General features: G+C 39.5%; 1 protein-coding gene across 1 annotated transcript in view; it reads left to right on the plus strand.

Annotated features, from left to right (window-relative positions):
- Nucleotides 1-26,418, plus strand: part of prkcz (protein kinase C, zeta) — a 128,239-nt gene that overhangs the window by 12,605 nt on the left and 89,216 nt on the right. Inside the window, exon 4 of the mRNA XM_073470402.1 lies at nucleotides 1,828-1,878. Coding sequence (XP_073326503.1) covers nucleotides 1,828-1,878 — 51 coding nt within the window. The remainder of the gene's footprint in view (nucleotides 1-1,827; nucleotides 1,879-26,418) is intronic.

The following is a 26,418-nucleotide window of genomic DNA, read 5'->3' on the forward strand; positions in this document are numbered from 1 at the left end:
TTTTTCTTTTGGGTGTAATGTTCAAAACATGCATCATTTTTCTCATAGTGTCCAGTGCTGCAGAGCTGATTTGACAGCTAACACAGGCCTGAGCCAGTACCATCACAGTGTCTCTGGTCAGCTCCACTGGTGTTTTTAGCTTCCAGCTAACTGCACTTGTACCATGAATATTATGACAATATCCACTCCTAAGCCAAAAACTTCACCACTGTACATATTAGAGAAGGAATATGATCCCAGCAGGCCACTAAAGCCCCTTTTCCACCCAGCAGTCCAGTAAAGTTCAGTTCGATTCATTACACTTTGTAACCTGTAGCTAGCATTGAGGACACCGAGATCATGTCCTTTGTATTTTTTCTTGGTCTTAAAAATGTTTATATATATATAAATTGAAGTGGCCAATTGCTAAAATGACTTAGTTGTATGGCTTGTTTACAATTAAGGTTGTCATCATCATCTCGCCAGTAGAGCTGAGCAGCTCTACATATGCAGTTCGTCACATGACATACTGTATATGTAATGAGTTGTGCAAAATGTTTTTGCCCACACACCCGCCTAGCAGGGCTAGGACACATGACCTCAGTATTTCTAAAATCCTGGCTACAGCCCTGTTTGGAACAGTTACTTTTGTGTTTCAGTTGTCGAAAGTTGTGAATGGTACCTAAGATTTGGTCTGAATACTACTGTTTTTTCGTCATCCTTCTGTTGAGGTACTTAGCACACTGATCCAGTTCTAAAAGGTGGAGTTAAAACACTGCAGCCCACTGATTGGTCAGACCAAACAGTCAGAGTTGTTTCGTCCTCTGCATTCTAAAGTAGGATTTTACCTTTTGTTTTTTCAGCGTCTTTTGTCTCACTGCTTACAGCCTTTTCTCAAGTAAAGTTTGTTTCCATGTTTTAATAACCCACCACACATGTTCTGTGTGGTCGAGCAAAAGAGAGAAAGTGGCGGAGTGAGTGATGGAGTGGCAGAAAAGAGACAGTGAAAGCGAGAGGATATATGTTTGTCTGTGTTGTCAGTCAGGCAGTAATGTAGAGTACAGGTCACAGTGTGTCAGTTCATAAATGCAGCAGCTTATTAAGAGTTAAGAACTGTTGTTTTTCAAATGCTGGAAAAGCCGGCCAGTAACAACTCCGCCTTTATTTAAGGGTACTGTCCACACTGGAAATATAAAAGCAGATTCTAGCATTATGGTACAGAAACCAGGGGTTACGCAGGGTCGGACCCTGCCACCTTTCTAACTTCAAACGGTGTTCTGGGACCTTATTTTCCTCTGAGAACAGCTTGTTTATTCAGTTATGGAAAAAAATAGATATTTCTTAGTTTGTATTATTACCTCAATATTGCAAATATTTAAATTCTGAGTTTGAATTTCTTCTACAAAACTGCATAGTGCTTCTTTAACGTTACGGCTTTGTAATGGTCTGTGTATGTTGTTAGCATGCTAACTGCTGGGTGCTAATCAAATTTACACCCAGTTGCCAAGCAAATGAATCCCTGCAGTTTGAGCATTTCTTTTTCACACGTAATTAGCTGTATTGTTATCTTAAGGGATAAACACACAAATAGCCACATGAAAAAAACAGTTACCAGCATCAAATCTACTACTTGTTAATTTAGATGGCTTCAAAAGAGCCTTAACCTAATGAGGCTTAATGTTTCACAGAGAATGGGAGTCGTAACATTAGCTGAAGTCATGCACGTTCATTGTGTTCTTCAGGTGTTTTTCTTATGATCTGTGCCTTTTTTCTCACAAAGCTGCTTGGTGACAAGAAAAATTAAAAATTGAAATGATCGGTGTCCTTTTATTTTTCTGTCTACTACAGTATTCCCCAGCATCCCGGAGCAGCCTGGCATGCCCTGCCCAGGAGAGGACAGTGAGTACCATCAGCTCTGCTTTCACTCTCTACCCTCCTTTAGGATTCCCAATTACAGACAGACTCATAATGCTCTGTAGGTATGGACACGCAGGATCCCATGGGGTGCTACCAGCACATATGTATCTGGCACCTTGCATCGGTGTCAGTGCAAAATGGGGGTGGTTCAGCTCTACAAGATATATTTTGTCATCTCAGTACGAATCAGCCACGATTCAGAGTTAAGATCAGTCAGAGAGGTACAGTTAGATCGAGTTTACAATTTTCCATCTGGTAAAATGGAGAAACCAGAGTATACATCTTATTCTGTGGCCATATATCCTGGTGCCAAAGAAATCCCTCTGGTATTGTGCTTGTGATGGTCCAGGAGCTATTGGGTCAGACACATGCCTCTCAGCTGCTACAGTTGGTATCCAGTTTCACTTACACAAAAAAGTATTGGTTGCTATAGAATAGGGATGGGCCAATAAAAGTTTCAACTGCCAGTTGCAATAAAAAAAACTGTGAGGATAAGTTAATGGTGAATTTACACAATCATATATTGGGATAATTGTGACTATCCTCACATGAGTAACTTGAAAAATCTAGTCTTGCTTGATAATGTCTTGTATTGATTTCATGATTTATTTTGAATTATCACAAGGGGAAGCCTGCATCTTTCCAGTTATTCCAAAACCCTAAGCCTATGGCTGAAGGCTGGGCTTGCCCATTGTATTCCCTACAAAAAAGTTAAATTGGCTGTGTGGAAACACTATTGGAATCCAAACTAAAAACTGACAGAAAGATGAGGTGCCCACCTGATGAACCTGCAGAGGAAGGTGTCTGCCCTGTGAACCAACATCTCCAATTTGCACTCCAGTCCGTGACCACTGTCCTGCTCTGTTTGCTAAAGGATGTTCACTAAAACAGTGGCAGTCCTGTCCATGATGAAATAGAAGATATTTTTTTCTTAACAAAATGTAAGACAAAGTAATTCCAGTATGTTTTGGTGTTTTTTTTAATGAGTTTCAAGCATATTTTGGTGATATTGGGATTATTGAATCTCAATTAGGCCAGGATAATCAAGAAATTCACACTCCCATGCCTACTATAGCAGCATTAAGATGAGGGATGGCCATTTCTTGTAATGTTTGATGTAAAAAACGAATTAGTCAACCATCAACTAGTGTAAAAACAGCAAGATAAAGAGAATGAACTTGGAGGACAATGAGTACCATCGGCTCTGATTTCTGAATAGATTTTTCTTCCATTTTTTTAAAATTCAAAATGAACATCGACATATATCTTGATTTATTAAACTAATCGGAAATAACGAGTTACTGATGAAGTTAAACTACTACTTTCATTACATGGTATAAATTCTTCTTTAACACGACACATTCAAATGGCTTGGTAGAGGAAAGGACAAGTAGTCATTAAAATCAAAGGATTTGTGCTCTTGGGAGCACGACCGTGCTCAGCCAATTTCATGGCCGTCCTCCTATTAGACTAGAGAATATCTTCTGCATAAATTGAACAGTTTGTTCTTAGGACCTGGCCACACCAGAAAGGAATCACTACAATAAGTGGATTACTTCATGGAGGCTTCAACTGTTGTGAACTTTGACATTTGAATTCGAGCCATTGACAAATTGCAGACCATCCAGACAGTGCTGAGCTTTCAGATAATGGAGTGCCAGAGAGTCCAAAAATGAAGGAATCATATGAGCTGTGATGCACCACCCGTTTATAGGATTATGAAGTGCGCCATAAATGAGATTTTTTGCATTCAGCTGTGATTTCACAAATGCTTTATTTAATTATTTATTTTTATTTATTCAAGAGAGACTTGGCCAAGCTAGAACACAAGATTCAAGAAAAACAAGATTGTATAATGAAATTTCTGTATTTATGTAAAAAGTCCCCTACCATGGCTGAATTATCAATACAAACAACTTAGAAAGCAAATGAAATTCAGAGCCCACATGCAGATACACAAACAAAGGGCTTAGCTGTCAGCTGTTGTAAAAGATGATTAATTGTGTGATCTAGTTGTCAAGTTAGCGACCAAGCCTGCTAGATAGCTAACTGGCTTAGCCTCAGGAAGAGCCACAGAGGAGGGATCCCTCTCCCAGGACGGGCAGACATGGGACTAGAGTGCATCTCAGCATCTTTCTGTCCAAACCTGACTGAGGTTTTTAAACATTTTTTAACAGAACCAGCCTGGGTCGTTGGGTCCTGACAGCACCCATGGGTTAAGCTAAATCATAACATGTTGGCTAACCAGTAGTATGCTAACCCAGCCAGCAACAACAGGAGAGACTCTCGAGGGACTACTACAACCTGTAAGGCCAGGGTTGCATGACAGACAGGGGTAGCTAGGCTAGCACTAGCAAGCTAACCTGTTTATTGCTGAGCACAACTGTCTGTGCCAGTGATATCTTAGAGAACAAACTGGCTATAGGCTTGACAACATGTTTTTTGTTTTAAACTAGAATTACCGTGTCGCAGTTGTATGCCTCTGTGTACATGGCAAGTTGCTGCTCCTGAGCTGTGCCATTGAATTGTGGCCAGAACATTTTATGCAGAATGTTATGATGTCACCGTCCATTTAACCTCTGATCTTAATGATATCAAATGTCATAACTTTATCATTTCATCGTATTACACTTTTTTTAACGTCAAATTTTATTGTAATCAGTTCATCTTTGAGTCATGGTAAAACATTCAAATTTGGCGAAATTCCCTAAAGGTGTTTCTGAGATATAACATTCAATAGAATTGGGTGCCATGAGGTCACAATGACATTGACCTTTGACCTTTGGCCACCAAAATATGGCAAGTTTTTCCTCACTCGATTCGAGGGTCTAAGGAAGGAGGATGTCGCTCACTGTACAGATTGTAAAGCCCACTGAGGCAATGTGATTGTGATTTTGGGCTATATAAATACATTTAATTTGATTTGATTTGATTTGATTTGACCACCCAAACATCTGTGTCAACAGATAACCGATGAAATTATCTGAAGTCTGTGTGTAAATACTTCTGTTGCTACTATTTCAACAGCTTTTTTTATTTGAAGCATTTTTTGTGCTGTTTGCACATGGAGTGCTCTGTAAACCAGCATAAAGTCTGTTCTTAAGTTAGTGCTGCTCTGCCTCTCTCTCCCACTATGTCTCTCACATACTCCCATGTTGTTTGCTGCACTCCCTCACTGTTTGCTGTGACAGCATGTTTCAGCGGCTTGTGGACTGCACTCCTGAGTGTGCCAGTGTGTGTTTGTATGTATGTATGTGTGGATCTGTGTGTGTTTGATTGGAGGGGAGCCCTGTGCTTTTGCTGTGAGTCAGACCACTGGTTTACTGTGTGAAGAGCAGAGTGTGGCTGTCATCTCTAGGTAGGTAATGAATGATACACGTACAGTTGCACACACACACACACACGCACACACAAACCAAGCTATTGTCTATGTTTGTGTAAAGTGTTGCTTGTTGTGCCCTGTGGGTGATATGTAGTTTTGTACATGTAGCAGTTGTAACTGTGGCTTCCTGCTGTGTTTTCTCCAATTTAAACATAATTTGATTTCTGTTGAGGTTCATGAGTGGAAAGAAGAGGGAATGATAGAGCTGTTGTTTTCAGAGAGGAGGAGAAGGGAGGAAATAGTGTGGAGGAGGGAGGGAGACACTGTTGCTCATCACTGTGAGAATGTGTTCGTGTTCTTCAAGGCTAGCTCTTTACTGATATGATAAATGTGCAGTTGCTGATACATTGTGAAAATATTGAAACATTAAAGTCAGTTCCTCCAAATCAAAAAAAGAAACATATCAACAGAATTTTTCAAAAATTATTTCCCTGTCGCCATGCAGAAAGTTTCTGGTTTTCTTTGGTGTGATTTTGAATAGTCCCCCACTCAGACTTGCTACCATCCCTTTGCTTTTATCCTCTTCCTTGTCATAAAAAGTTATACATCATGAGAAACAAAACAAAACCAAAAAATGTAATGAATTTCAATAGACTGTATTGACATTAAATCAGTAGTAATGCAAGGTTTAGGAAAATCCTAAATGAAAGGAATACTCTCAGATAATGTGAAATTGCTTGTCAGATGTGTGATTTAAACACTTAAATGAGTTGGGGGAAAAGCACAACAAGAAAAATATGTTCTATCTTTATGGTCTTGATTTCAGTCCATGTGTGAATTATTTGACATGTAACAGAAAGAATGTAGGTCATTCATATTTTGGTCAACACCTAAAAATGTAAGTAGAAGCAATAAGGTGTGTTCAGTATTCAGTTCACAACACTGACATTTGAATTCTAAATCAACATTTAAACTGTGCAGCTTTTTTGTTCGTTTTTTCCATGTCTATTCACTCTGTTTAAACCAAGTATCTGCAACTGACACTATCTGTTTTTAGAGGACAAATTCAAACTCAGAATTATAATATTTACAGTATTAATGAGGTAATAATACAAACTCAGAAGTAGTTGGTTTTTCCATAAGTGAACAAACAAGCTGTTCTTAGAGGAAAATAAGGTCGCAGAACACTGTTTGAGGCTAGAAAGGTGGCAGGGTCAGCCACATATAAACAAAGAAAAACAGTATGAAATTGTGTTGTCCTTTAAGTGAGGTGTTAAATAACACCACAGTCAGGTGTTATTATAGTGGAGGAGAGATGAGTCTGCTTAACCCTCACTATCAGATGTCATTATAAAGTCCAGGTCAAGCATAAAAAAGGTAAAACATAAGCATGGAGGAAGAATCCCAGTCTGAGTTTCTCCAGAGTTGCCCATCTTAGTGAAGCTGTTTTGTGGGGATCTGAGTTAAAACCTAGAGGGGAATTTTAAGTTGTCTCTGTTCTGATGGTTGTGACCTGGATTGGAACTGAACTGGATCTTTAGAAAAACAAAACAGACTTTTTACCAAGTGGATTCACACACATGACTGTCCACAACATGCCAGATATCATGGCAACCCATCATTAATAGTTGGTGTGACATGTCATCCTGAGTCAAAACTCGCACTCACAATAAGTAATTTCTGCAACTAGCAAGTCTCTCTATCAAAACACAACAAAAGACGTTTGCTGAGTGTTGGATGGGGATGGTTGGGTGGAGTGAGGGCCACTGTAGCTGCTCAGTGCTGGCCAGCTCTGGAGGATAGAGTTGAGTGCAGAGCCAGACCTTCTGGAGGAGTAATGACCTGGAGTCACATGAGAGTCTGCTCTGATCCGGAGCTGATGACTGGTGGGAGGAGAGCCCAGAGGTTACTTTTTAACTTAGAGCTTATGTACAGTAATCTGGCTGTATGGGACTACTAAAAACTCATGCTAGTAACTGGAATAAACACATATGACCCTCTTGTCAAACTCGCTTTGCTGGTTGCAAAAACACCATTAAATAACAACCATTGCTAGCAAAACATGTGACTCAGGCAAAATGTTCACGGATGAAGTAATGTTTTAAAGTTTATTATAAAGTTTTAATTTATTCAAGTGGGTTTAGTCTTGTTCGCAGACTGTTCTATCAAGGAAGTAGCAACAGGCGATCAACTGAAACACACTGTAAACTTGAGTAAATTTGTGGATTTCTCTGGATTTGAACCTTGTTGGAAACATTTGGGATACTGTAACTAAACAACTCAACAAAATGTATAACAGGTGTCTCTTTGTTAGACATTTTAATGTGGAATTATTTTTATTAAATCTTTAAACTCATTCATCGTTCATTAAGATCAGTCCTTTTGGGGACTATGGATATCTGTACCAGATTTTAATGAAAAGCCATCTAATACTTCAGTGTTACTAAAGTAGTGTAATAACACTGCCTTCCCTAAAATCTAGTTGGTATTGATTTTCCCACTAGCTTATCACTCTCTCCGTCACCTCACTCCATTAAACTCTGATACATACAACTCTTTCTCTTTTGTGCCATAAAGTAATCTGTCTTTGTTCTGGCCTGCAATGAAAGTAATTTCCTGCCAAATTAAATGTGATTACACACAATTTAAACTCCAGTAAACGTAGCTTTCAGTCTGCTGCTAATGGTCCCATGTGTTAATGGTACATTTGTGTTACCAAAATAAATACAGAAATGTTGTATCACCTTAAAAGACCTGATCAAAAGGTACAGCTGACAACAATAGACACGGGTCCCCTTGAAAAGCAGCTTGCTTCTGGCTTTTTTCAGGCGTGTAGTGTGATTTAGTGTGTGTGTGTGTGTGTGTGTGTGTGTGTGTGTGTGTGTGTGTCTGGAGTGAACAGACCCCCCTCTGTGTGGAGAGAGAATGATTGAGGGTGGGCGGAGGTGGAAGTGCTCAAATCCTGGATGATGCACTCGGTGCAGGCTGCCCTGCCTTGCACGGGATTCTCCAGCAGACCACCCCCCCTGCCCCCACAACCACCACCATATCACCAAGCCACGCCCAACCCCCACAGCCCCACCCTCCCCCTCCCACTGCCATCACTTTTTTCCCAGCATCCCCTTCTCTTTCTCTCAGCTGTGTGGCACCACTGTCTCTCCAGGGAGGAACCTACAGCGCTACTGCATCACACAAGACACAGAGGCGGGCGAGGGACACAGTGTGAAAGACAGAGAGAGAGGGAGGCAGAGAGAGGGGGAGCATTGTACCGTGCAGATATCAGCTCTTAATATACAAGGCAGGGACTCCATTTTTTTTCTCTAGTCTTCTATTTTTGGTGGTGCCTTGCACGCCAAAAAAACAGAGAGATACGACTTCCTCGAGGATAACAGGTCTCAGAAGAAGAAGGGAGAAACAGACAGAGAGAGAATTAAGCAGCTTTGTGAAAAAAAGCAAGGCAACTCTATCAGCTGAGGAGAGAGAGAGGAAGAAAGGGGCGAGTGAGCAAGAGAGGGAGGGAGGAAATAATTAAATAAATCCCAGGGAGGAGAGAGAAAGAGGGAGGGATTGTCAGAGAGAGGGAGAGGAGGGGATGTAGCGGTGTGTATCCTTGCTGGCTCACCACACATACACACATACACATACATACACACACGTACACACATACACACACGCACACTTAGCCTGGATAATGTGCTGAAAGAGGTGGAGAGAAAGGAAGAAGGCATACCGGTGAGCTATCTATCTCTGCATCCATCCATCCATCCATCTATCCATCCATCCATCTCTTCATCAATCCATCTGTGTTTCCACGGCAAACCCTGAGACAATGGATTTAGACGACTGTGTCCTTGCCTGAATTCCTGTTTGTGTGTGTGCATGTGGGAAATCTATCTGCCTCCATGATTAGCATGTGTGATTGATCCATGCCTTATCGCTCGTCGTGTCACGCATTGCAGGCAGAGATTGTGTGCGTGCAACCTGCTAGCTGTGCTAGCGTGACTGGTGCCTGGCTGGCTTCCTTCACTGTTTGTAGCCCTGGAAGTCTGTCTGGCAGTCCACTCAGAGGCTGCACCTGCCGACGAGTGCGACATGGTGTTGGTGTACATATGTGTGTGTAAAGGTTGTATTGTTATGGCAGTGTATGATTCAACCATTATATCAGACTAGGGCCAGTTTTAAATTCATATGTGCTGTAGTGAGAGCCAGTCACCTCTGATTTAGTGGCTATGATGCAGGTTGAATGCAGATTATAACACTGTTACACTGCTTGGTCTATATTCTGGTCAGAGGCTTATACATCCTGACAAGAATGCATTCATGTCAGAGAATGTTTTATTTTAAGAAATGTTTGTACCATAGAACGGATGTAAAGATTGAATAATAGTGATGGCAGCTTTAATAAAAATGTCAACGTTAAGATTGACCTTCACAAACCTCGATGAACGCTAAATTGCACACATGGCAGACAAGTATGGATGTTTTTATATCTATGCGTGCGTGTGTGTGTGTGTGTATGTGTATGTGTGTGTATGGAGGGGTTCCAGGGGATAGCTTAGCTGGTAGCAGTGTTCATTGCTACAGAGAAAAGGCTCAAAGAACAAAGAGTTCAAATAAACAAGTGTTTTTTCCTCTCTCTTTTCTCCTCTCCCTGTCTAACAGAGAGAGAAGGAAGTCTAGCTCGGTTGTGTATCTGTTTGGGGTAATTTTACAAGCAAAAATCAATTAACTTTTCATAGTTAGTAATACTCCGCCTGTGAAAACAACTGTGTAATGTCCTCTGTGGTTCTGGAGGAGCTTTATCAAATCTGAGAAGATAACCCTAGTGATGTCACTGGGCCTGGAGAAAATGGATTTTTAACCACAGACTTGTGTTTCTGTGGGCAAGAAGTTTGAAAGACCTGGATGTTGACCAGACAGGAGGGGTTTATCGTGAGACTATTAAACTGCATTATGGGAAATGTAGGATTCAGTGTTTTTGGCATTCAACCCAAAGAAGGAGAACACCTTCCCCTCAGCTGCATCAAATTTGAACCACTATTTCTTGCAATTTGCCAAACATCATGAAAGTTACTAAGTTAATGTTCTGAAGTGGTTTCAGTTAGTTTGATAATGACAAAACACTCAAAAGACAATTTTTGTAAGGGGACTGAAGCTTTCTTTGGTTTCTTTCTTTGCTGCATCTCTAATTTGCTTCTTTGACTACTACTGTGGCTGAGTCCTGTGGCTATCACAGCATTTCGAGCTGAACTGCCACAACATTGTATTTCACTCATTCAGCCTAACGTTGTGTTTTTGTTGGGTGGTTATTTTTGTTTTGTTTGCTGTAACCATTTAGTGGTGAATGCCATATCAATGCCTCTGACAACATTATCAGTTGACACAGTAGTTGCAGTTTTTTTCATCGATCAATTTAATTGTCATTTCCACATTAATGTCGTCTAAAGTACCGAAATATCAATACATATCAATACTGGATATTTGAAATGGTTTCAAAACTCAATTGTTGCAGTATTGATACTAAAATACTAGCTGTCTTTTTTCAGTCTCCTCTCTGACAGAAGTGCCCATATAGTCCCACCTCCTCCAGAAGTAAATGAACTTAGATGCTGTTGTGCTGAACTCACAGTACACAAGCCTTGTTATACTCACTGCTGTAGGTGTGTGCTTTGTGCTAACTGCGTTAGCTGCTGGATGTTCAGTGGCTGTGTGCTGTGAGTGCAGTGCATCATCATCATTGCTAAACCGTATCCAACTACCTCATGTCTCACAGTTAAGAAAACACCAAACATCATCATAATGAATGCCTGTGACTACTGCTAGTACTCACCGCTGCTGAGCTAGTATGTTAGTACTGAAAGATTTTGGCTGGACCTTTCTTCTGTCACTAGCCGTCAAATCGAGCAATATATCTGCCTACCCTTGTGGAAGGCTCCAGTTATGCACAATGAGAGTGCAGGCAGAATGCATGTAGCTTTGCAGGCACGCAGGTAGACAAACCCGTAGTCTGTCCTTTCTTTTCATATGGACCGAATGAGCTGATTGGACGGGCTTGTTAGTGGCCTACAAAAGCCACAGATACTGGATTCTTATTTTATTTTTCAGGGAATTTCAATTATTGATTGCAGTCATCATGTTAAGAGAATTTCTACAAATATGACAAAAAAAATGCTTTGAGAATACTTTCAAACCCTAGCTTTAAGGCAAGGTCATGTGACTTGATTAAGCTATACTTTGTCAAGGAAAGAAGGCCAGCGTCAATCTGGAAAGTGTTCCATTTTTTATCCCAACACAAGGCTAAGTGCTCATCCTGCAAGGCTCTCCCATGATTCATTGTCTGGGTGACACTCTGTGTTAATTGCTACAGTGCATTCCTGTGATGCTGGGCTGGTGCTAATGGCTCAGCTCATTTTGCTTTGAATGTTGTTCTTGCCTAAAGTGACGAGACATTTTAACATTCAGCCTCTCTGTCCTTGGCTTGCTCTTTGCAGTGCTGGGAGGTGAATACAGAGTATTACATATAGGCTATATCTGGTTTGGGGGCATTTGGGGCTGTTTTGAGCTGTAGTGGCTGCGCTCTGTGCAATCTGAGTCATCCTGAGTATTGATCCCTACGCTGATTCTAACTATTTATGAGCCTGTGTAGGCCTGTGGCTGTGTGTGTGTTTGGTTGGAAGTTACTTTCCGGTGTGTCAGTTTTGCTGACTGGACATTGACCTATTAATAGCACTTTATGGATAATGCTCAGTTGAACGGCTCCGTCTGCAATGCAGTTGTTGATATGTAATGCTACATAATAATACATCTGCTCCCATTTCCCCTTGTTAGTGGATGTGACTGTAGTGGCATATATCAGCAGCTGCAGCTCTGCTCTAGGTTTTGTTCTGTACTAGTTAGAGGGCCCATTGGGACTGCGTTATGGAGTTCCAGCTAGCCTGCAAGTCGTTAAACTGGTTAACTGGAGACCACCAGACTCAATAGACTGCTGCCTTCCGGGGCTGGCTGACTGTGGCAGAGGAAACCTCTCATGATACATGTATCAGCATGAGTAACTAAACAAAAGATTGAGCTGCATCTGTGTCCCTCACGTTTGATTATTATATGGACACGCTGCTCTTAGTGCCTGCCCAATACCATTACACAGTACATCAGCTCCCAGCATCACAGCATGTACGCACTGCTCCAACAGATAAAAATGAGTGCAGAGGATCTCGAACAGCACAGGTCAAAAACTGAAGGCTCTGAATTTGTTATGGCTGGGAGAGGGTTTTCGATTCCAGAGTTGTAGATGATGTCAGGCAACATATTCCAATTATAAATTGTCTTTTGGACACACCAGTGCCAGCCTGGAGGGATTCATCTTAAAGCTGAAACAATTTACAACTGCAATTAGTGATGAAGCAGGTTCCCTTTTTTGGGTACCTCTGTACCGTTTCTCCAGGAAACCAAGGTACAAATATACAATGATTGTCATTGCTACTTAGTCCTGTTAAATTAAGACCGTAGGTTGTCATCATGCTTTACTTCATGATGCATCGTAAACATCGCAACAGGGAATGAACTCTGCACGCTCAATACTGGCAAACTGTGGGATTACATAAACTCGTCAGCCCTAGCTTGGAAGCAATGATGGGGAAGCTACTTTCAAAATCCAATTTCAGCATACTGATTACTTCCTTTAAGTTGTAGCGGCTGATGTAATCCCCTGGGATGCCTCAGAGATATAATCTTATTGCTTCTGTCACATGTAGATTTATTTACCTCCACAACACCACAAAAAATGTGCACAGAAAGCACTCTTTTCACTATACAGGATGTTTTTTTTACACTCTTCTCTTCCAAAACTGTCAAGCCCGCTTTCTCATGTGATATTCATTTTTTTTGTCTGACTAGTGATTAATACAGTTCCCTATCCAGGATTTTCAAGTCGCAAATATGAACTGAATGTGTTTGCAATCATTGCCAAAAAGCCTCGTTCAAAGGTTTTATCTTAGTAAAATTAATCTTTAACAGACAGTTTATTTGTTCAAAATATTTTTCTAAAATTTGAATTTAACAAAGCTTTGCAGACAGACATTAATTTACATATTTTTCTTTTCAATGTAAATGTATTTAGACAAATAATATATAACATAACCTCTCAAGCGAATAGCTCAAATCAAACAATCTGAGTGGCTGTTAGCTGTGGTATAAAAGCTGTACACAATGGCAATTACGTAATCCCTTGCACAAATCTGTATCACTTCACCTGTACTTAGCTCTGGGTTGCCAATTTCGTATCTTGGCACCACAGGAAAACATTTACATCTACAAGTACTTTTTACAATTTCAACTGATACAACGGTTCCAAAATGGTAATGTTTAAGATCAAGATCAAGGATTTAATCTGTTAATAAAACAGTTACATTGTTTTATGTGTCTAGAACTTTCCATACCTCGTTACTGTTTTATAAAAGCAATAGACACCAGAGGAAGCAACGGGGGAAAACAGCGATAAGAGCCAAAATAGTTTCACTTAACACAGCGGATCTAGGATTTATAACAAGAAAAAGACCAGTTAGTGATTATTGGAACAGTGGAAAGACAAAGTAAGAGGTTTTTGTTTTTCTGTCAAGTTTGAATTAGGGTAGGGAAGGCGATTCTGGGAAAAAATGGTTGATTGTTGAGTCTCATTCTCAGGTCATCGAATACCGACACTTAGGGTTAGAATTTGGGCGAATACCAACCCATCTGTATTTGCCAACCTGGGAATGACATTCAACAATCAACTATCTTTCTCCAGAATCACCTGCCCTACTTTAAAGTGTGTTTTACGACAATAAAACACACAAAACATTATTGTTTCTGCAAATGGAGACACTTAAAATAACAATCTGAGCCTGTCAGTGGCAAAAACAAGCACATTAAGTGGACGTACTCGACGACGGTGTGCAGTGATTATATTGCAGCCCACTTTGTGACTGCCAACTGCAGCAGTCTCGCTCAATACTGGACCAATTTCAAAAATTGTCGTCCCCATTAGGCACTTAGACACAAAAACATAGGAAAATAGGCTCCAGGTTGAAAAATACCAGAGTTCCTCTTAAAGAGAGAGAGAAATGAGACTTTACAGTTTCCTCTTGGGTCCACTGTGTTGTGTCTCAGCATCTGTGCTGACAACATATCTTATATTTGTATATGATCTGGTCGGCTAGGTTAAGGTAACATGGCAGCAGCATGCTACAGTAAGGGTGCACTCATACCTGGCCCAGTTGCTCTGAACTGTGCCGAAGCGTAATTGTCCCTCCTCCCCAGTCCCCCGCTGGCCTGCACTCACATTACTCCGGCCCCAACTGGGCCTGAGCACTGTTACCTCTTGTATATACGTCATCACGTCGTAGCGTAGTTGCAGCACAATGGAAAACAACACAGAGAACTACTGCTTTTTTTGTAGGCCCTCTCAGGATTTCTTGATTGTGCATGATTATACTTCATGTCCACGTTGCACACCCGTGCTTGCACTTGTTCATGAGCAACCGTACTGTGCGGAAGCACACCTCTTCCAACTGTCCCAGGGCCAAGAAAGTATACTGTGCTTGAGCACAGTACAGAGTGCTCACACTAGTCAAACAAACTGGACGTGGGCATCAAACGTTGTTGGTAATCCATGGTACGGATTGCCTAGCGTGAGTGTGCCCTAAGTCAAGCTAGTGCATAATGAGAACAGTGCATTATTCGTACTTCATGAAAGAGTTAAAAAGGTTTAAATTTGAATATGTCTATTAGTCTTATATTTCCATTCTTGGATAACCTGACACACCAGATGGTATGTTATACAAAACCATCTGGAGAGGAGCTGCTTTGGAAGAGGCAGGCACTTCAAACTAAATAAAAATTTTACAGAAGTCAGTCGGAGAAGGCATCAAGAAATGCCTTCAGTGCAGTTCCTTTTGCTTCTTTAATGAAATATACTCTTCAACTCTGATATAACTAATGCTAGCAGCATCTGCGCTAACGTTGAGGAGCCGCCATTGTTGTTTTCAAACGAACCGTCACTTCTCTCACTTGCCGTCACACAATAATCCACTCCTGTAGCTGTTGCCTATGGCTGCCAGTAGTTCCCCATAGGCTGCTGATTGATTCAATACCTGTGCTTTCAGCCACAAGCACATAGCTTGAAGGATGGATTTGTGAGCTCATATGATCCCCTGATCTTATAAATCCAGCTGCCTCGCAAGGTAAATACTTGGTAACCTTTTTATAAAAGTGGTAGCACACCCCAAGTGGTGATATATTGTGATTGTGATATATTGATCACAGTTAAGGGATGTTGTTCGGCCCAATGCAGAAAGTGTCTTTTGTGTAGGTGGATACGGATGTAGCTACTGCTTGGATTTAAATCCAAGAAGATATTCAGTACAAATATTGTAGTATGTTGCCCAGAATCACTGCCACTGGAACATCTTTAAACAGTAGGACACTAAAACAGAACTGCTTAAAGAGATTGATGGGGTCTTACAGACAACATCTACTCTAACTCTACCACATCAGAGCAGCAGTGGAGCATTAATTCATGTTGCATGTAGCATATAAGTGGGACCAGTACATCAGCTGCATCTGTAACAATAGTGTTATGTAATCTACTAGCAAGAATTAATCCCTGCACTGAAACTGGGGCCAACCCCCTGAGGGTGAAAGCACAACAGGCTTCCAACAACAACAACAACAACACACAACTGTAGCAGCTTCCAGGAAAGAACAGCTGTCTTGTTTATGTTTGTCTTGAATAATGTCAAGTAGCTTCCCAATTTAACACCTCTAGTCTTCCTAATGTTAACCGCTCAATATTCAGCAGCAACAGTATGATCTGTGACAGGCAGTGCTCACCCGGAGACTTAACATGTCCTCTGTGATACAGAGAGGTCTGTTATTTGTTGCTTATGGTAAGTTATCGAGCACAGCAGTCAGCGTTTCAAGACTCAAGTAATAAGTGAGAGAAACCTATCCGAAAACACTCAATCACTGTTGAAAGCTATTGCCTGTGTACCTTGCTATTCTGGGTCCATTCAGTTTGCAGTGGAGTATTTGTTGCCCCACTAATAGTTGGACCTGATCACTTTATTGTTGGTCAGGCATCCAGCTGCCTGTCTATCAACAGTAAAACTAGTGTTGGATAGATACTAAATACAACCCTGAGTCAAAAAAATCTAAGACGTTGTGTTCAACCTCAATAAAAACAGAACGCAATGATTTGCAACTCTTTTTGACCTATATTCAATTGAATACAGTAGAAAGACAAGGTATTTAATGCTCAAACTGATAAACTTTATTGTTTTTTGTAAATATACACTCATTCTGAATTTGATGCCTGCAACACTCTCCAAAAAAGTTGGGACAGGCACGTGTTAACCACTGTTTTCTATCATCCTTTCTTTAAACAACATTCAGTTAGCGTTTGGGAACTGAGGACACTAATTGGTGAAGTTTTGAAAGTGAAATTCTTTCCCATTCCTGCTTGATGTACAATGTCAGTTGCTCAATGGTCTGGGGTCTCCATCGTTGTACTTTGTTGTACGAAGCCACACTGTTATAACTTGCAGAAAGGGGCCTGGTATTGTCTTGCTGATAAAACCAGGGACGTTCCTGAAAAGGTCGTTGTCTGGATGGCAGAATATGTTGTTCTAAAATCTGTTAAAATGTTACCATGTTACTATGTTACCATGTTAAAATTAATGGTATATTCACAGATGTGCAAGTTACCATGCCATGGGCACTAACGCACCCACGTACCATAACACATGCTGGCTTTTTAACTTTGTGCCTTTAGCCTGGAGGACACGTCTATGATTTCCAAAAAACATTCAGACCACAGCACACTCAGATGTCATCTCAGATGAGTTTGCTCAAGGAGAAGCTGGCAATGTCACTGATGTTGTTCATATATGTTTGTTTACTGACAATGGTTATTTGAAGTTTTTCCAAACCCACGAGTAATATTCTTTAGACAATCTGCATGGCTTGTAATGCTGCACTGCCTGTGGTGTCAGAGGTCACGGCTTCAATGTTTCAAGGATGCCCCTTTCATACCTAATCATGATGCTATCACCTGTAACCAGTGAACCTGTTTACCTGTGGGAAGTTCCAAACAGGTGTTTTTGGAGCACTGTCACTGTCCCTACATGCTTGAAATGTATTGCTGATAGGGGTGTAAAGTTTCAGTTTCATCTCGATACAATTTCATATCGATTCTTTGGACAACAATACGATATTTGCTGATTGCACAAAGTCTGCCAGTATACGATTTTGATTTGAATCAATTAAAGAGCCCACGATCAATATATGAGAATATGAGACAATTGCATCTGCGTGTTGATGGTATCAAATTCAGAATAAGCATATATTAGCAAAAAACAATGAAGTTGATGAGGTAACATTCTTTTTTATGTTTTACACAGCATTCCAGCATTTTTGGAATCAGGGTCGTAATGGCTGATTTTTAATTTTATTTTAATGTACTGTAGATGATCATGGATCCTATGTCCAATTATACACAACTAATATTAAAATGTACTTGCCATGAATTTAACCACACTCAAGCTCCCTAGAAGACGAATCCATTCTGATTGGAACATTCTATAAACTCTCTTCTTTTACCACCCTCAGGACAACATGTCATCTTTTCACACAAGGTTTAACATGTTTAACAAGGTTTAACATATTACAGAGCATCCCATCATTTTGGGAATTGAGTTGTAGTTAGCAGTGCAGTAATCCAGGGAGAGAAATGGTTTTAATCCAGTGTATGTTGTGCTGATCTAGTGAGCGAGGGGTTAAAATATAGGCCGGGGATTGGTCCAATTACTTCAGCATAGCTGCAGGAACTCCCATTTGCCCAATCCCATTTAATGACTGTGTCAGGCCAAAGCCATCCCCTTTATGTAACATGGTCTGGCTGTTTAAAGCCTGTTCAATGATGTGTTAACAATGTGCTGAATGGTTAACCAGTTGTGAATGCTCTGTACTGTTATACTGGATCCATACTCTGCTCTTATTGTGAAGTGGAACTTCTTCATGGGTTGTATTGATGTTGTTTAGTGCAGAATGTACTAAACCCTAACAAGTAGAGAAATGTTCAGTGTATGTATGTTCAGGCTCTGTAAGTACCAGTGATTCACATCCAAACCCTCTTAAATCTGGTTCATACTAGACTCTGTGTTTCCCACACATATATTTTACTTGGGCGGGCCAACCCATTTTAGCATTTCATACTTTTAGTTTTTTAAAATCCGACCAGAGAATGACGCCATCTGCAATCAATAAACTAGTGGACAATCTGCCCTCGCTCTTTCCCTTATGTCTACTGTCAATCACACATACTCTGCAGACAGAGAGAGAGACACTCTCTGGTATTACATCCCCCCTGTAAACATCCTCTCCTGTTTAATGTAGGCCTTCATATGCTGTTGTTTTGTCCAAAGTTGTAAGTGCTCCTGGTTGTTGTGATGCTGTTTGGTGCACGTTTGAACAGCTATATAATCAACAGCAAGCTTTGTCCACACTCAAGCACACCTGCTGTTCTGACAATGGAATCACAAGTGAAAAAATACAAAATGCGAGATGTGCTTTTTGGTGACTTTATGAAAAAAACATACTGCTGACAAAGAAATCAGATAACATTGCTGGGAGAGAAAAAGAAAGATGAGGCATGGCCAATGTTCATGCATTAAGGTGGACACTTAAAGCAACACTGTAATGTTAATATAAGCAAACTCTTAAAGTGATTCTAAAGAAAGATAGTTGATAGTTGAGTCCCCTTCCCCCTCGCACAAGTACACAGCCATTCTGTGGGAAACACAAATTAGTTGGATAACTTAAAATCAGAATTCACTGACATTCTGATTGTTGGCCCTTGTTCTCTAATAAACATGATGATCATTGCGTCTTACACAGAATCTTAAGGCAGCACCTTAAGATGCTTTGTCACGATGTTCAGGAATGTTGCTGGACTTGATATAAACACTGTGTCACACGAGAGTGATAAGTCACCTTATTTCACTATTACACATGCATACTTTTCATATGCGCACCAACGTCCTTTGTGTTTCTGAATGTATTAACGACCTTGGTACGACAGCGCCACTCAGCCTTTCTTCCAATTTTGCACAGTGGCCATCCATCCATCCAAAATTCCCCTGCAGCCCAAAGAGTATTTTCCCCATAGAGCACCATTATAAAAGAGACATCCGTAAAACTGTTGACACCTTGCACTACAAACAAGGTCAATTATGACTTTTTCTGTTATGAATTTTTGATCCATGTAGGTTTTATATTTGTAAAACTTTACTTGAGCTGAGAACAGAGATTTTAAAAATCTGTGGTGTCACCACAAGTTAAGTCCTAAAGGCTGAGCGGGAACTCGTGGGCAGGGCCGGTGGGAGAACCTCTACTGTGCATATTCAGTGGGCCACATTACAAGGAAGTAAACCCAGAAGCTAGAAAACTTTTTGGTGTATGCACAGGTGAGCAATTCTCATTGGACTGAATGGGCATCACATCATAATGAATATTATCTGTGTTATATCCTCCATCTTAGTGGATTCATCATATGACCTTGCAAATCCGTCTTGCCAGGCTTCAAGCTCTGGACTTGTGATTTAAAACACAGGCGTTGAACCAATCAGCGTCCTTCGAGGAATTACTGCTATTATTCACTAAAATCATACATGTGAATATTGTGATAACTTCCATTTTGCCAAGAACTACACTGGTTACCTTTCTAATAGATTTCTTAAAATTCTTCACTACCTATATGAGTTGGGACAGACATTACAGACTGGTCATTAATTGATTAATTGACAAAATAATCACCAGATAATCTATAATGAAAACAATTGTTGCTTGTAGCCCTCTTCTACATACGTATTGATCGGGTTTTGAGCTCTTCAGACTGTTTCCCCTCTCCATGCACCTTGGAAGTACAGTAGACATCCCAACCCCGAGTCTCTGTAACATACAAACAGTTAATTGTATAAAACATAAAAAGAACACTGATGTTCTGGACAGGCGACGGTGATGCATAAACTAGACAGCTACACACATTTTGATTTTCATTATTTTTATGTGCGTATATGTTTAATACTGGACCTAATGACTCAACTATAGCCAGTAATACAAAAAGTAATTTCTCAATGTGTGTGACAGTTTTTTAATACAGCTGTTTACTTTTTAATGGTTGTGTGTGGCACATTTCTGGGTCAGAGTCTGTCACATGACCTGTAATTTTGACTGTAGCCACAATGCTAAATCTCTGTTCATCCCAGTACTGTTCCTGTGGGCCTGGTTTCTACCCCCACTGTTAGCTGGTAGCATGTCAGTGTACGACGTCTCACTGGCTGTTGGTCTGACTCCAGCTGTCAGAGCTTAGCTCAAATGACAAAGAGAGGTCAAAACATGTCATAGTATCAGAGAAAGGATGAGTGTCTTAAAACTAATGCTCAGCCCTATCTGGGTGACAGACAGTCTGCAGTGCAGCATCTGTGTGATGTCACCACAGTGGAAATACACCAGTGACAGTACAATCCGACATGTATCTAATTTCACAATAAGTGGGTTTATAATCTTTCAGCCCATAAATGTCATAATTGTCCCAGAAAAAATAAACTAGTGGCGTAGAGTTCAAAGGTGCATGATATGTAATCACAACTCTATTCCCATGTGCGATCACTGTAGCATGTCATCCCTCTTACTGTCTTCTAGTGTTAATTTTGGCAGCTTTTTTTTAGATTAAGTTTTAGTCTTTGTGTATGATAATGTTTTCTAACTTTAGTCATATGTTAGTTATGTTTGTCTTTCATAGTTTTTGTTGATTTACGTTTTGTTGAAAACTCAAAACATTTCCGTCCAGTTTTAGTCAACGAAAAATCATACATTTTAGTCAACTTTTAGTGTTTTATTTCTTAAACTGATTCAGTTAGGCTAACAAGCCTCTGCATAATCAGCAGCTTCATGTTTTAATATGCCAGACCCTTTGTTCAGGCTGTTGTGTAGGCTGTACTTAAAAATACTACCATTCAAATCACTATAATTAAACTATTAGTTGAATATGCTTACCTGGCCTTAGAGCAAAGAAATCATACATACATACCTTATAAATAAACTGCTGTGTAATCTTAGAAACAACAGTTTGATTAGATAGTAATTGCATTAAGTGAAAATTGATCGGGAATAATTATGAGTCACCTGTCCAGATATATATGTATATGATATATACAGGAATATATATGATAAAGCATTTCACTCATCCAACCAAAAAAGTAACAAGTGAACTGTCAAGCCCTGCATGTTTCACTCACAAGCTTTAAAGCTAGCAGACTGATATTAGCCAGGCTCATTCATTCATTATTTTGCTAATGCAAAGTGAAAACATTGACTGTCCAGTAACATTGACTTCACTTTAGCAAACTAAAAAGCATTAGGACTAAGAGTTAGCTTACTCACCGTGGTATTAATAGCAGGGTGGTGTCTGTGGACAGCATCACCTGGAATTCTGGTAAACTGCACATGTCAATCAATGACAGAGATGCATTATTTATATTTTATAGACAGACTAGACACACATTTGGGGGAAAATATCATGTATCTTTTAATGTCCGATAGCCCACCACAGACATTCTTGTCCCATTTTGTCTCGTCAAGGAAAACAAAACACACATTTTATCAAAGTTTTTCATAACAAAGATCTCGTCTGTGTCTGGAACTAATAGAACAGAACAAACAATAGTTTCCGATAACGAAACACTGCTCTCTTCTCTATCTGCGTCTACAGTAAACTGTTGAATAAATTCCAAAATGCAACAAAAAAGAGAAATCGTGCTTTGTTATTAACACAAGATCTCCTTAAAGGACTTAAAGGTAGCTTTTCTAATCATTAAAAATCAATTTTATTGATGCAATTTGACAGTCTGTCAAATCAGGTGATCTTTTTCAATCTAATGGTCAATCTATCTACACCTGGCTGTCTATTTCTCTGCTATACAGTATATATGGCATATACTATGTGTACAGTACATATGTGAGACTGCATCCAGAGGTGTTTATGTGATAACGGTACTAGTTTTAAGTAGGGATGGACCTGATTATTGGTCTAGCCAATTGTCAGGGCGATATTTAGCTTTGCCGATTTAATAAAAACATTTTAAAAATGAAGTACTTTGGCTTTGATGCTGTTTCCTTTCTCTGTTAGTGGTCACCACTCTGTGGTCTCTGTGTCCACAACACTATCTGATGTTACGAGTAATAGCCGATCAGCACTAAATAATGCGAATTTGCAAAGTAACTAGTAGCTAAAGTTATCCAATAAATGGAGTGGAGTGAAAGTATTAAGTAGCATAAAATGGAAATACTGAAGCAAAGTACCTCCAAATTGTACGCAAGTACAAGACTTGAGTAAATTGTAGTTGGTTACATTCTATCACTGATTATTCTCAACTTTGAGACTAAGATTTTTATTTTACCAGTAAATGTATATAGGTTTCAGTAATCAGTTTTCGGTCTCCTGGATTACTAATAATTGATATCGAAAAAAAACACATTGGTCAACCTCTAGTCTTTAGTCTTTGTAGTGTGTGTGAACGTGTTTTTTGCGTAGCTAGATAAGTGAGGTAAAATGTTGTGAGTGCATGATGCACTGTTAAGTCCTGTTGGGAGAATGAAAGAAAGTACTACGTGTGTGTGATAGATAGAGAGCGTAAAGCTGAGTGAGCGAGCGACTAAGCGAGAGAGAAAGGAGAGAGAGACGAGTCAGCATGCAGGTCCTTCACGCATCACAGGACTCAGCTGTCAAAGTGCTGAAGCCAGTGCACCAGTGATGACATACTTTAGTCTGGGACACGCTGGGCACCACTGAAAGACACAGAGGGAGTGGCCGGGGGCACTGAGGGAGAATGTTAATAGACTGGATCAAACCAGTCAAGTTATTTATCCTTCCAGGCTGCCGTCCAATGAGATTCCTTAAAAAGTCTGAAATTGTACGGGGGGGTTACAGAAAACAACAACCATCTCGTCTTGTGGTGCATTATGCCGTTAGAGATGTCATATAGGAAATGTTGGTGGATGAAGCTAGTCCTTGTCATTGTTTCATCAACTTACTGATGTGATGAGATAGCACAATATAAACATTCTGATTTGCCCCGACTGGAGAAGATACTGATGTTCAGCGTGTAGTTCAGGTTTTTGTATGCTTCACCACAGATGGTCTAAAGATGGTTGATGTAAGATAGATTTAACAACACATCCACGTAGACCTTGTTAACATTGCTGCCTACGTACAGTTCATTAACCCTAGGGGAAAGTACACTTTGAAAACTAATGTTTTCATTCAACAACCATAATCAAGCTTTTAAAGTTATGAAATCTTCTGGTGAAATTTTAATAATGTAATTAGTTTTACTAGCTTTTCGAATTTCATTGTTTGACCAAAAATCGTCGCTCTGCATCATTCGGTACGTTGATCTTTTTAAATGAAGTTTAAGAAACATCCAACAATCAATCAAAATGTAAAACCTTGTTTTGATTCAAGCTGTTTTTGTAATTTCCAAATCTCCTTTTCTACAAAGTTTTTATTTCACAAAGTCTCCTGCCATGAACCCTTTTATTTCTTTATCAAGAATATGAGGGCAGAGCCAATTAAGACATTTGCATATGTGGAATATTTGTTTGTTTATATGACACATATTTACCTTTCAGTTATCCAGTATAGTTTAACAGTAGTAATCAGTGTTTCCTCTATAGTGCAACAGTACTTTTGGTGTCCCCTTCAGGAACTGCTCTTGAGAATGTTTTCTGTTTATTGTTCCCCACTGACAGTGAAATTAAATATCCGCCCTTGGATGTTTGTCTTGATTACTATAATGAAACAAAAAGGTCACTAGGGGAAATGGCATTTTTAAATTAAAACAGACAAAAGGACATTTGAGAATGTGAGACTGAAATAAAATAACCTGAAAAAAACTGCACAAGAAACTATTATAAAATACAATTAAAGATAATGAGTTGAGATTTCAAAATATCTTACATTTTACATTTTTTATGGGTTACATTTTACATTTTGTTTTTATATGAACTTTTTAGCTTTTATGTAACATTTAACCCTTCAGGTCTTCATACTCCTTTAAAATCTGATAAATAAATCTGAAAATACCAAAACTACAGAAAATACTGTCCTTTGGACTCGTTACTTTTTAAGTGGTTATGAAAATATAAGAATTTTAACATTTACTGAAGATGACCACTTTTGCAGTTTCAATAAAATATGTGTATTCAGCCTACAGTGTACAACTTTTGGTTGCATTCGGTCTGATCCATGTACCCATTCTCTCTTACTGTAGTTGTTAATACAGCTGACAACATGTTTTATGTCATATCATTGCTTTAGTTGACTTGACACAGCTGGGTTTCAGGGTAACATTTCCTGAGGTGTCATTGCGCTCTTCTTTAATTTTGATATATCCGCACAGCTGTCTAGATTGAACTTCCTCAAATGATCTCATACAAACTGGACTAAAATAAGTTGACTATGACTAATGCCATGACTCACTTGTGATGAAATTATTTTTGTATCCTCCCTGTGTCATGTCAGTAAGTGTAACTCATGCACTGGTTCATGTCAGGTCAGTCTCTTTGAAAAAGAAAGAGGCATCTGTAAAAGTTTTACGAAATGCTCAGCAAGAAAACCAGGGTTTGAATTTACTTTGCTTAATCTCCTTTGTACCTAATAACAGTTGAGTAACTCAGTGCAGTGTGTAGTATTTTGGATGTATCTGTCAGAATGAGCCATAGCGGGAATTAAAAAAAAAAATGTGATAAATATTTTATTGCACAGATACAGTATATTCATACTTTGTTAATATGGGCTTACCTGTGACCAGAGGAAACAGAGAGAGGTCTTTATCTTGTATCATGACTTCATTTTATCATTACATTGTTGACGTCAGAGTAACATGTGTAAGTTTAACCTACTTAAATTATCCACTTCCTCTCTCAAGCCTTGGATATATGAGGAGTGGAAGTCACAAAAATTAATTGATGAAATTGGAGGTGATGGAAAATGTTTGAATTGAAAAATAGAGGGGTAAAGATGCATGTGAAATAAAAAAATGGACTGATAAATTATAAATTGATTAATTTAAAGCCGATTTGATTACCAAGTCGTGATATGATGAAAACAATCATGTTTTATTTTTTTCTCCGTCTCATAATAATCATTCATCATTTACAATGCAAACATTTTTATTTGATGATCACACCCCCTCAGCAAACCACTTGACAGTCGTTATCATGGATACCACTGCTTTTCTCACAAGACCCACCCTGCCCTGCCTCTGATTGGTCGCTTTCGTAGTTAGCTCGATGGATTGATAGATGGATGATTTAAATTCTGGAAAACTCCACTTTAAACCTACCACAGAAATTAAGAAACATAAGATTTAAACTGTTCTTTAAACTTTAGTTTATATTTTACTCCAAAACTATTTAATTGTTGCACCAAAACTTAAACTCTTAGTTTAAATGTGATCCTGTGTTAACTTTAAACTCCCCTTTGAAGAGGTAACATTTTCAATGTGACTGCCTTTTTGAGATGAATTGACCTATTTTATGCCATAGGATGTTTCCAGAGAATGGATATGGACCTGCTTGGCCTACACACCTCCACTTTTCTGCTGAATTTCCAGCACAGAAATTTGAGCTTTTCTGCTGAGCCATCATGAGTAGGCTAAGTAATATGGCTTCTCCACACACGTACTAGCCTGCCTGACTCAGTTTGATTTGGCACGTCAGCCCAGCATAGCAGATATTTGCATCTCTCAGTGAACAGGGCTACCAGCTTGAAGGTGTGTCGTTAACTAATGTTAACTAATGCACTTGTCCTTAGCGGTGGTTAAGGGAGAGGCTGAACATCCTCTTCCTCCCTGCAGTATTATTGACGAATAGGTGCTACAAAGCTCTGCTAATTTGTTATAAACATGATTCATCTCCTATAATCCTATAAAGTCCTCTGTTATTTTATTATCTCGAAGTTTTTACATTACATAGACATTTCAACATTTTGTTGAGGAATACATCGTCCAACATCAATGGTTTCCTTCTCCTTTATTCTTACTAGGTCCCGACAGCACACAAATGTATTTTATTTATTTATGTATTTATTTTAATCTGGGTAGCAA

Source organism: Pagrus major, chromosome 7 (genome assembly GCF_040436345.1).
Source record: "Pagrus major chromosome 7, Pma_NU_1.0".
NCBI lineage: Eukaryota > Metazoa > Chordata > Actinopteri > Spariformes > Sparidae > Pagrus > Pagrus major.